Raw genomic sequence first — 12,301 nt, forward strand, 5'->3', positions numbered from 1 at the left:
GAACTTTCATTCGAGTGAATGAAAGGCTAAGAAGTGTCAGTTTTCAAGAAGCACATCCCTACAGTCTAACTGCACTGTTAAATATCTGTCTCTAGAAAGCCTATCTGCAGATAAATAAGAGAAAAAAAAAGCCACTTCTAAGTCCCTAATCAGGTGCAGATAGGGGGACAATTCCCTCTGCTCTTGTCCCATTTCACAGGTCCAGACTGACAAGTTGCTTAGGGACAGACTAGAGGGCGTTTGTTTTTAATATTTCAAGATGGAAAGCCAGAGAAAAAAATAAGAGGAATAATAAACATGAAAAATGTGAACTCATTATGACTTACCTCCAGCAATAGAACCCAGACCAAATCTGTAGGCTGATTCTGCGACTTGCTGGAGAACTGGGCGAGATGAATCGGCTGGGGCCTTCTGCTTCGCACGGATGGGAAATGGAGAGTGGAAAAGAAGGAGACAGAAGAAAAGACAAAGTATAAATGAGCACATTTTATTTTTTTTAAAATTACCCACTAAATTCATGATACAACTGAAATGTCAGAGGAAATGGGTTAGGTTCAGTAAGTGGTGTTTTTCTTTTTTTTAAACTTTTAAATCCTCACCTGAGAATATGTTTTTTATTAATTTTTAGAGAGAAGAAGGGAGAGAGACATGGATCAGTTGCCTCCTTACATGTATACAGAGTTGTCAAAGGAGGGTGGCATACAGTTAGTGTTTACTAAATACCTGTTGAATGAATAAAAACATTTGATAAAATTTGGTTTTTCAAAAGCCACGATAATTAAAATTGGTGAGCCACAAAAATAATTACCAACCCCAGCCATCAACCCAAAGAATTTTAGTTGCTATCAAAGCAACACAATTCTAATACAATGAGGTAATTTGCAATATCCTTCAAAGTCATTTCACTGAAAATAACTTTACATAGAAATAAGCATCTTTATGAACATAAAACATTTCTTCTGCAAATTGTATGGGGTATTTCCAACTCTATCCCTGTACAGACAGACATCAATAGTAACTTCATTTTGACAGATGCAGCTATAAGAAAGGTATTGTTTTAGTCACATGGATACAAATATGCCATGAGAATGAACAAATAGAACAGAACAAAAACAGACTCAGAAACAAAAAACAAACAGAAGGGAGAGGGTGGAGAGACACAGGTAAAAATGGTGAAGGTGAATATTGTCAATAATGATCAGTAACTTTGCACGTTGACAGGAGGTTACCAGCCTGAGGGTGGTGAGCACATTGTAAGATATATACATGTCAAATCACTATGTTGTACACCTGAAGCTAACACAATACTGTATGCCAACTGTACTTTAATTAAAAAAAAGACAAAAAATGTGCAATACTTAGCAAAGTTCTGGTATCAAAATAACAAGTGAACATATTCTGAAAATAATAGGGTGGGACGAATCTACCACTATCACTAACTCTTCATTTAAAAGATTAAATAAATGAAACCCCAGACTTATATTTAAGTTTTCTGACGCTAGAAGTGCAGCAGGTCATGAATGAGACAAGCAAGATTCCTCCTCCTGCACGCCTGTGTCGAGGATGAATGTTAGCAGAGCCTACCAGGTGGACGACCTCTGTCAATGTGGTCAGGCCCAGTGGGGCTCAGAGTAAAGAATATTCCAGGCAAGGCCCTCGTGAATTGCTCCAAACCTCTCAGCAGCAGCCAGCCATCTCCCACTGTAAAGCTCATCAACCCCCTCAAACCTGCTCATGGCCAGTATCAATAAGCACCCATCGCAAACTCTCAAAAGCTGCAGAGGAAAACAGGTGGGAAAGTGCTGTCAAATGGAGAACAGGAGGGAATCTAAAAATTATATAAAAAATAAAAGTCCTGCACGGCTGGCATGGCTCAGTGGTTGAGTCAACCTATGAACCAGGAGGTCACGATTCAATTCCTGGTCTGGGCACATGCCCGGGTTGTGGGCTCAATCCCCAGTAGGGAGAGTGCAAGAGGCAGCTGGTCAATGACTCTCTCTCATCATTGATGTTTCCATCTCTCCCTCTGCCTTCCTCTCTGAAATCAATCCTATCTAATAAAAGAGTAATATGCAAATTGACCATACCTCTGCTACACCCACCAGTCACGCCCACCAGCCATGCCCACCAGCCAATCAGGAGGGAATATGCAAATAAACCCAACCAAGATGGCTACAGCCACAGAGAGCAAGAGGGAGGCTTGGGTTTCCCTGGCAATGGAGGATGCCAAACTTTCCGTCTGCCCTTGCTGGCCCAGTAGAAATATATTGTCTAGTAGAAATATATTTAGACAAACAAACAAACAAATAAATAAATAAAAGTCCTACTTCTTAATCCCCAAATTTCTACAACTAGTAGCAGAGACATTGGTCAGCAGTGTTTAAAAATCAGAGGGAAAAGAGGGCAAGGTTTCTTCCACTTCTGCACAGATTATCCAGTTCTCTGTCCTGCACTCGGGGAAATCAGCATCCACTCAATGCTACAAAGTTTCAATTATAGAAGATAAATAAAGCCCAACAGAAATGGCGGCAGCCAAGGAGCTGGAGAGAGCAGGAGGCTAGGGTTGCCTGAGGCAATGGAGGAAGCCAAGCTTCTGCAGCCCTGGCCTGCTTTGGCCTCCCCTTAAGGCTACAAAGTTTCAATTATAGAAGATACATAAATCCCAACAGAAATGGCTGCCGCTATGTAGCGAGCAGAAGGTTTGGCTCCACTCCAGGCTACAAAGTTTCAATTGTAGAAGATAAATAAATCCCAGATACCAGGGCCTCTGCTTGGATCGCTGGGGGTGTGGCCGACGTGCAAACCACCACAGGCCCTTCGCCCAGGCCACCCCACACCCCAAGGGAATCCCTACCCTGATCTGGGACACCCTTCAGGGCAAAGCAGCTGGCCCCCACCCATGCACCAGGCCTCTATCCTATCTAATAAAAGAGTAATATGCAGATTGACCATCACTTCAACACACAAGATGGCTGCCCACATGTGGTCAAAGATCCTGCCCCCATGTGGACACAAGATGGCCACCACAAGATGGCCAGCAGGGGAGGGCAGTTGGAAGGAACCAGGCCTGCAAGGGAGGGCAGTTGGGGGTGATCAAGCCTGCTGGGAGGGCAGTTAGGGGTGACCCGGCCGGCAGAGGAGGGAAGTTGGGGGTGACTGGGTCTGCAGGGAAGGACAGTTGTTGGGGGACCCAGACCTGCAGGGGAGGGCAGTTAGGGGTGACCAGGCCTGCAGGGGAGGGCAGTTAGGGGCAAACAGGCTGGCAGGGGAGCAGTTAGGCATCAATCAGGCTGGCAGGGGAGTGGTTAGGGGGTGATCAGGCTGGCAGGCAGAAGCGGTTAGGGGCAACCAGGAAGGCAAGCAGGCAAGCAGTTGGGAGCCAGCAGTCCTGGATTGTGAGAGCCTAAACGGGCAGTCGGACATCCCTTGAGGGGTCCCAGATTGGAGAGGGTGCAGGCTGGGCTGAGGGACACCCCCCCCACCCCCGTGCATAAATTTCGTGCACCGGGCCTCTAGTAGAAATATATTTAGACAAACAAACAAACAAATAAATAAATAAAAGTCCTACTTCTTAATCCCCAAATTTCTACAACAACTAGTAGCAGAGACATTGGTCAGCAGTGTTTAAAAATCAGAGGGAAAAGAGGGCAAGGTTGCTTCCACTTCTGCACAGATTATCCAGTTCTCTGTCCTGCACTCGGGGAAATCGGCGTCCTCTTTTAACAGCAGCCAGCTGGTTTCCCAGAGGTGCCCCGTGAGGATTTACTGAGCACACACCCACCACTCTGAGTTACACGATGCACACAAGACTCGCCACTGCACTGGGGTGGGAAGGAGCTGAAAGGAGGGGGTCCTGGCTCAAAGCCTGCCAGTCCTAAAAATGTAGCCCGCATCAACCCATTGTGGTCAAACTGGCGTCTCTGCACAGACCCAGAGCTCCCAGCCAAAAACTGTTAAGTCTCACAGGATTCAGAGATGGCTTTGCCTTAAAGGATCTCTTTTTCTAAAACGCCGCTCGTCTGTGAGTGGATTTATTTTACAAACATCATGGAAGGGCAACCACCCCGTGAAGGCTTTGATTCTCTAATCCTGATCTACTGAGAGGCGAGCAAGAGTTAAATGAGGAGGTCCCCAGGTCTTCAGTTTCTGACTCCCACCACTGCAAGAGATTGGTTTCTGTTAACCATAAAATAAAATGTAGCATTCCTCAAATTGTTTCCACATAACTTATGAATCCTTTCATAGAAAAAAGAGGTCTAAAAGCCTTCAAACTATGACTCCAGACTAAACAAAATTATCTCCTTCTGATACTCGGAAAAACGGAAGGCACGGCCGTCGGCAACGCGCTGACGAAGAAGCTCTCTGCAGAGCAAAGGCAACTCTCACGTAGCGACAAGCGCTTTGCTGGGACGGCGACCCCAGAACAGGACTCCTGCCCCACATCTCACAACCGAGACTTAGGGAAGAGGAAAGGATCTTCCGCCTGTTTTTGGAGAGTTAGGTTTCCCATGCAGTTAGGAAATCACCTTACCTTTGGGGGAAAAAAACAAGCAAAAATGCCCACTAGCTGCTAATCAGAACATCCCCAAGTCATTTTTCTTTTCAGCCTCTAGAAAGTGTCTGGATTTGGGGTGCAACATGGAAAAATGGTAGGTCAGACACCAGCGTCAGAAAGGCACATGCACAGGAAAAGGGGTGTCGGGGTCCTCTACCAAAGAAATGCCAGGAAGCACGTTTGCTTTTTTTACCCACCTGCCTCTGGGCCTCGGCCAAGTTGAAGGGCAGAGTTCCCTCTTCCAGGGGAGCGATCCGCTCAATGTCTGCTAAGGTCATACGTCTGGAAGGAGGAAAATAAACAAGAACAAGCAACAACAAAATACAAGTTGGTTTAAATGATGTACATTACAGAACTTTAAAACATTCCCTTTTTCGCTTCCCACATTTCAGAGTCTTCTTTAATTTGGCTTATTTTTCTCCCAGTATACTGCCCTCCTCCTACCTCCGCCTTCTAACCTCGTTTTATTAAGCTAATTAAAAAAAAAAAAAAAAAAAAGGGCCAACTTACCCCCGTGGCTCATATAAATCTGCTAACTGAAACAAGATGTCAACTTCCATGGGTGTAACCTGACCAAATTTCTGAGCTGCCAGAACAAACTCCTCTGTATGGAAAAAGAGTTAAAAAGGGAAAGATTCAAGGAGTAGCCACTACATGCAGCACTCACTCAAGGCACTGGAATGGGGGAACATCACAAAACTTTGTTATCGTTAGTCGCAGAATTCAAGTCAATCCACATAGGGTAAGCACTTCGACAGTGCTCCCATTTGCTTGGGAAGAGTGTGCCCAGGAGTGTCTCTAACATTGACTTTAAAGTCTGGTGTCATCGGACGACTCTGAATAAATGACAAGGATGTTTTCCAAACTGCAGGTCAGGGAAAACTAGGAAGCAACTATGAAACGTCATATGCATAGGTCCCAAGAGGTTATATCAATGAAGCTGTGGAATTCCTAAGCAAATTCTGTTTTTTTTTAAAAAAAATCCCATGAAAATGCTGGTATCTTGTTGTAAGACTATAGATCAATTTGTACTGCTACCAGTGTAAGTTTATGGAATTCCTCCTCATGTACTTTTGAAGACCATGTTAGAGGCTACCAGTTTAGCTCAGGTTCTAGCAAGATTTGAAAACATTTAAGAAACTTTACACAGTTCCCTCACTCAAAGACTGTCTTTGGCTTATTTAAAACTTGCTGAACCCCGGCCAGTGTGGCTCAGTGGGTGAGAGTAGACCTATGAACCAGGAGGTCACTATAGGATTCCTGGTCAGGGCACACGCCTGGGTTGTGGGCTTGATCCCCAGTAGGGGCGTGCAGGAGGCAGCCCATCAAGGATTCTCTCTCATATCTATCTCTCTCTCCGTATTTCCTTTCTCTCGGAAATCAATAAAAGTATGTTTTAAAAAAAAACAAAACTTGCCAAAGATTGTTTTGTTTGCTTCTGTCTAATCAAAGGATGGAGAACACACAAATACCATAGGGCTAATATGAAATAAAATGAAATAAGATAAAAGATAATGAAATTTAAAAATCTACAAAACTTCTTGTTGCCTTCTTCACTCTAATAATAATGATACACCAAGATACTTGCAGGCAAGAGTTCAGATTTATTCTCACTCACCCTTAGTCACCTCCACATCTTTCCTGTTGCCGGCCAGAGTGCTGTAGATCTTTCTAATGAGTTCCATGTTGTTAAGGAGTGAATTAAATCCATTAAAATAGGAGAAACTGACCTGATGGGACGTGGTACCTCCAGCAGCCTCAAATAAGTTGAAAATAACAGAGAGGAGAATAAAGACAAATAAAGTATTTATAAAATGAAGAAGATTCAGAAGTACAAATAGCAAACATCAGTTTTGGAAGTGATCAGGAATACATGTATAAGAAGAAAGAGCCATAAGTACTTTTCTTTTACATTAAAAAAAAAAAGCTATAAATGATTTTTAGAAGTAACTGCAACTAATCATGACCAGAACTTGTACTCTCCACACACAGTCCTAGAAAACTAAATAAATACATGTGTAGGGTTAGAACAGGACCAGTAGTAATTTACAGAGTTCAAATTTCCATTGGAAATGTTTTATAAGTTTGTTTATTTCATCTAATGAGCAATTCTTAAAGGCTTAGACATGCAAAACTATATTACACACATGTGTGTGCTTATACATGCAAAACTATATTATACCAATACAAACATGATATGAAAAGTGGTCAATCTAACATTAATATCATGATTTGTCATGTTACTTATAACTAGCAATAAATAATCATTTACGTACAGACTTTACAGTGGTGGGATTCCTAGCAAACAGGCGTATTATGGTAAAATTATGAAATGTCATATGCTTTGATGGAGGGTTAAGACTGGTCAGAATTCTGATAGTCAAAATTTGTAAGAACCCATATTTCTTCACTGGGGACAAGGGAAACAGACAGCATGTCCCATTATGAATGGAACTTTAGTTTGGGGGTTTCACATTCTAGCATTCCCTAACAAGGCAAAATATTTTTATTAGGAAAGTACTTCTTTATAAGGTAACAACCACATAAATCTTCACTGAGTAATCATTTTGAATAGCTGACATGGGAGTTTAGGATGGAGTAGGGAAGGGGTGGGGGGCAAGAAAAGGAGCTAGATTAACACAGTGCCAGAGCGGAAAGGGCCTTGTCAGAATGCCACATTTCCAAAAAGAGGCACCAGGAAAAGAAAAGGAAAATTGAAAAGCTAGCCTAAGCTCCCGCCTGTGGGAAACATTGTGAGAAACCCACAGGATGGTGAAAACACCCAAAATATCTTCTCCCTGGGATGAACAGAGCGATGGTTAGCATTGCATAAGCATTCCCAAATCTGCGTGACCATCAGAATTATCGAGGAAGCTTCAGAATTAGGTTCTAGGGTCTCACTTGTAGATGGTGAATGAGATCTGGGAAGAACCTTAGAATTGGTATTTTATATAATTATCTGTGGTGATTCTTATGCTCCATGACCAAGGCTTGGAAGCTGCCACCAGAGAATGTCCCGGGACACCTCAGGGGCCAGGTGTTAGAAGAGTGGCTGGATCTCCACTAGGCGGAAACTCTGCGACACAGGCCAGCAGGGCTCTGCCTATCAGGAGCCACTGCTGAATGACCAACCAAGTGAATATAAGATTCAGAGTTTGTGTTCTGCTGACCTCTCAACTATATCTGTGCATACAGCTAAAAAAAATGTTTTTGCCTTGGAGAATAGATAAAAGCAAAGATGAGTATTTGACACACCTCAAAATATAAAACAAAATTAATATGCAATCATAAATTTGTTTTTCCTTTTTTAAAAAGCCAGTTGATACGTTTTCTTCAAGATATTCTTGTCCAAATAACAAATTAACTTACCCACTAAAACTAGCCAAACCATACTCTGTCTTTAACTTCAGTAATGCATGCATTAAGAAAATGTTTGTTTTAAATAGAAAAACCTCTAAATAATATGTAAGAGCTGTTCTTATAATTCCTTATTTTCTGAGCTCATGCCAGGTAGAATAAATTACTTCATTAGGGCAAGTTACACTTACAGCTACCAGACATTCTTCTACAAAAGGTGTCAAGACATGGGGGCGGATGGTGACCATGATGTCTCGGAAGTCAATGGCTGTGACTTTTCCGGTCCTGGCATTGTCCCTCTGCACAAAAGCTTGTTTTGCATGCTCCAACTGTATTTCCTACAAATGAAAAAGGTAAAATAATTTACGTTTCTCAATTACTACAAATAACTGCTCAACTTCAAGTTAGGGTGAAGAAAGAGAGATTACATCTTGGTTTCACTAGCCCCATCAGCCTGTTAAATAGCACCCCCCTCCCCCAAGCTATTGTCTTCTTCCAAAGACAGAACTGTTGCTCGGCCCAGTGAACGTGTCCTGGAAGTGCATTCCACCTTACATCTCCCACCAAAGAAACCAAATCACCTCCACGCTCTGTTAGAGTCCGAGGACACCAAGATAATAAAGGGGGATGAAGGTTGGTAGGCTCAAAGATCCAATCAAAACCAGCTTAGGTGACACAGAAGATCAAAGAAAATACACCTGCAGGGTCATTACCTCTCTCCAAAGAAGAGAGAAAAATTCTCAGTGGAAACCTGGCATATACACATATGACGCAACAACATATTGGAAAGGGCGGTTCCCTCTGAAATATGCGATTCCTCTACTACGGGGTGCCTCAGCCTTGACGCTATTGGTAGTTTGGGCAAGTTAAGCAGGTGAGCCACATCAGCCAGGGCAGCATTGTTGGTTTTGATTTAGCCTGTCCTTGGTGAAACTTGCTTCTGAAACCCTAATCTTTGTAATGCCCCTTCCATTCACTCCTTAAATGAGAGGCATATGTCAGCTATTGGTCCTCTGTCCTCAGTGAGAAAACCTGAGGACAGATGCCTCTCACTTAAGGAGCGGTGGGAAAAGGCCAAGGCCTCCCTCCCAAGGCCTCAAAGAGTTCTTAGAAGGTTTGAGTCCCAGATCCAAATCTCTCGCTCCTGTCCGCTGGACCAGAATTCCTACTGCTTAGAGAATATATCCATGTGTGTATCTTATAAAAGCCATAAAATTACACATCAGTAAACCCACTATTATATGTCCCCCACCCAGCCCTCAAACCTGGTCCCTCTCCTATGTTCAGAGCTTAATTATTGGCATGTTGTTTTTCTGGTCACCCAACCTAGAAATCTGTCCATTTCAACTCTTCAAGCTTCCTTTCCCCCAGAGAAAACCAGTTACCAAAACCCATGAAAGTTCCCTCAAATGTATCTTCTCCTTTTCACTCCTGATGCCACTGTTCCCAGCCCTCCCGGACCATGCCTGATTTCCACCATGGGTCCACCTGCCAGCTGGCACTCTGACCTCTGCAGTCCATCCTGCACACAAGCATCAACAGCTGCCTTTCAGAATCTCAGATCTGACCTCCATCCCCTCCTCGGAAACCTTCAACAGCCTTTCGTCATGAAAACCCACCTCCAGGGCACAGTGCTCAAGGTCCTCCAAGAGCTACTCTCAGCCTTGTCTCCAGCACCCACGCCCAGCCCCCCGCCCCCCACCAGACTTTCCACACATGCAGGCCTTTGTCTACACTCTTCCCTCCACCTAGTGTTGACAGTAGCTTTTTTCTCTAGTCCCTGAAATCCTACCACCTCCTCCAGGCGCAGCTCAGATGCCACCTCTTCAGGGGTCCTCAAACTACGGCCCGCGGGCCACATGCAGCCTGCCGAGGACATTTATCCAGCCCGCTGGGTGCCGCTGCCTGTCCTGCTTAGCAGCCGACTTGTCCCGGGCCCTCAGTGCGCATAGGAATTTGTTCATAGTTGGTTTTTTTTGTTTTTTTTTTTAAATATATTTTTATTGATTTCAGAGAGGAGAGGAGAGGGAGAGAGAGAGATAGAAACATCAATGATGAGAGAATCATTGACTGGCTGCCTCCTGCACGTCCGCCACCGGGGATCGAGCCCGCAACCCGGGCATGTGCTCTTGACTGGAATTGAACCTGGGACCCTCCAGCCCGCAGGCCGACACTCTATCCACTGAGCCAAAACAGCCAGGGCCATAGTTTTTTTTTTTTAAACTATAGTCTGGCCCTCCAACGGTCTGAGGGACAGTGAACTGGCCCCCTGTTTAAAAAGTTTGAGGACCCCTGGTTAGGTCAATGTATCTAGGCCTCCGAACTGAGAGCAATTGCTCACCTGGCCCCCTGCTTGAACCTCAATGGTATGACTTGCCTTTTCCCACCCTACGCCCTTGCCTTTCTCCCTACCTTTCCGGGGAAAAGAGACTCTATGCCCTGTTCATCCCAGTCATGGTGTAGGCAGAATGCTTTAGGTAGGGTAGGCACTCAGTAAACCAGAGAATAAATAGGATCAGAATAAAACTATAAAACCAATTGAATAAGTAAGTCATGTTCCATGAAACAAAAATGGGTTCTCTGAACAACTGCCTCCAATTTAAGAGGAAAAAAACAACAACCGTTAAACGCCCTGTGGAGAAGAATGGCCACAGTATGTACAGTAGGTCCTCGGGTTACGTCAGAGACCCGTTCCTACGGCGACATAACGTGTTTTCGCTGTAAGTCGGAACCCACCTCCATAAGCACCTACCTCACTCACATGGACACATACACAGCAGTAATGAAGTGACACAGTAAAAAAAATTTAAAAGAAAGATAACAATTCCTGACCTTTACTTGTGGCAAATAAATAATAAAAAACATAAAGCACATATGCACATACGTCGAAATGACGGAACTTTTTTTTTTTTTAATGAATAAATGGGAGATGGCGACGTAACCATGAAATGACGTACATCGAGTCTGACGTAACCCGAGGACTGCCTGTATTCAACTGAAAGTAAGTGAACACACAATCCAGACCCACTGCTAAAGCTATTCTAAGCCAAGATGACTTAACGGTAGTAGAAGGTGATTTCAGTTATGTGCCGTTTCACCTTGTTTATAACTCAAACAGAGTCTTAGGGATCCTCAGACCATGATACCAAAAACAGCATCACCTCCCCTGGCCACCCCACCTCCTCAGAAAGCGCACTAAGACCCTCCTGCCCAGCCTGTCAGGTGGGAAAGGAGCACCACAGCGGGGTGGCGCCCACCCTGCAGGGCAGCGAGTACACCTGTATTCAGGGTGGGGTCACTACAGGTTTGTGTGCCTGAGCTTCTGCGAGTAAACATTTACTGGCAGGGATCCCCAATCGTGGAACAAGAAAGCACCTTTAATCCTAATGATGAACAACTTAAGAATGCATTTCTGACAGCTCTTAAAGACGGGACATTATAAATTCCACGAAAAACAAGAAGGCCTCGACATAATGGGCCAGAGTGAAAACATTTAGGTGTTCCCATCGACTTAAAAGAAGCTTACTACAGATGTGGGTGCCTTCCGAAGAACAGCTGTTTATGCTGTGACTGTTTCTTCTTCTGGATGAAGAAATGAAACTATTACCTCAAACGCTACAACCACCATGATACAGCATTTAGTGAGCATATATTACATGCCAGACACTGTTCTCAAGCACTTTATAGTAATAAACTCACTCAGTGCTCCCAGCAACCCTACAAGGTATATGCCATTATTCACCTCATTGTAGCAGTTGAGAATATGGCCTCACGGACAGGAAGCAGCAAAGCTGGAATTCAAACCCAGGCAGTTCCTTCCCTCGGACGATGCTCCTAATACTGCACTCACTACACTTCATGGGGAGTCCGGTAATGCTGCTGGCAGGAATCTGATCACAAAGTTGACACTTACAAATCTTAATAGCTATGAACAGATAGAATTCAATTTCCTTTTAAATTATTCTGAATGCTCTAGATTTTTCTGTTGCTTATTTTCATGAGAAAACAATAAAATTCTTGATGCTTTTTTATTAAGGCAAAACTATGCACTCAGAGTGCCAGCATTGTTTGCCCAACAATAGCAGATACCATGGAGGGCAGAAACCAAATCTAAAAGGCTTCTGCTGGCCTTGCTCACTGTTGACTCACAATCCCAAGAAACTGAGAAGGAGAAAGACAAATGAGGAGGCCCTGGTATTCTATAAATACTTAATTTGAGAATGAATGACGTTGGCAATAAATATCCAGGCTCCATACACATGGCAGTGACTTCCAGGTTTCCACTGGCACCTTTGAAGCTATTTAAAAACAACCTAATGTGGACTTAGGGCTGCCGAGACCCTAATTGTTCCTAGAGCTGAACCCAGAGGGATAAAACTGGGACAGAGA

General features: G+C 43.9%; 1 protein-coding gene across 2 annotated transcripts in view; it reads right to left on the reverse strand.

Annotated features, from left to right (window-relative positions):
* SLC25A13 (solute carrier family 25 member 13) overlaps nt 1-12,301 on the reverse strand; it is a 158,745-nt gene that overhangs the window by 64,116 nt on the left and 82,328 nt on the right. For both annotated transcript variants that reach the window (XM_080664864.1, XM_080664865.1), the window contains exons 6-10: nt 8,104-8,250; nt 6,174-6,312; nt 5,066-5,159; nt 4,753-4,837; nt 327-411 (exon numbers count right to left, since the gene is read on the reverse strand). In XM_080664864.1, coding sequence (XP_080520990.1) covers nt 327-411; nt 4,753-4,837; nt 5,066-5,159; nt 6,174-6,312; nt 8,104-8,250 — 550 coding nt within the window. The remainder of the gene's footprint in view (nt 1-326; nt 412-4,752; nt 4,838-5,065; nt 5,160-6,173; nt 6,313-8,103; nt 8,251-12,301) is intronic.

Source organism: Plecotus auritus (genome assembly GCF_963455305.1).
Source record: "Plecotus auritus genome assembly, chromosome: 4".
NCBI classification, from domain to species: domain Eukaryota; kingdom Metazoa; phylum Chordata; class Mammalia; order Chiroptera; family Vespertilionidae; genus Plecotus; species Plecotus auritus.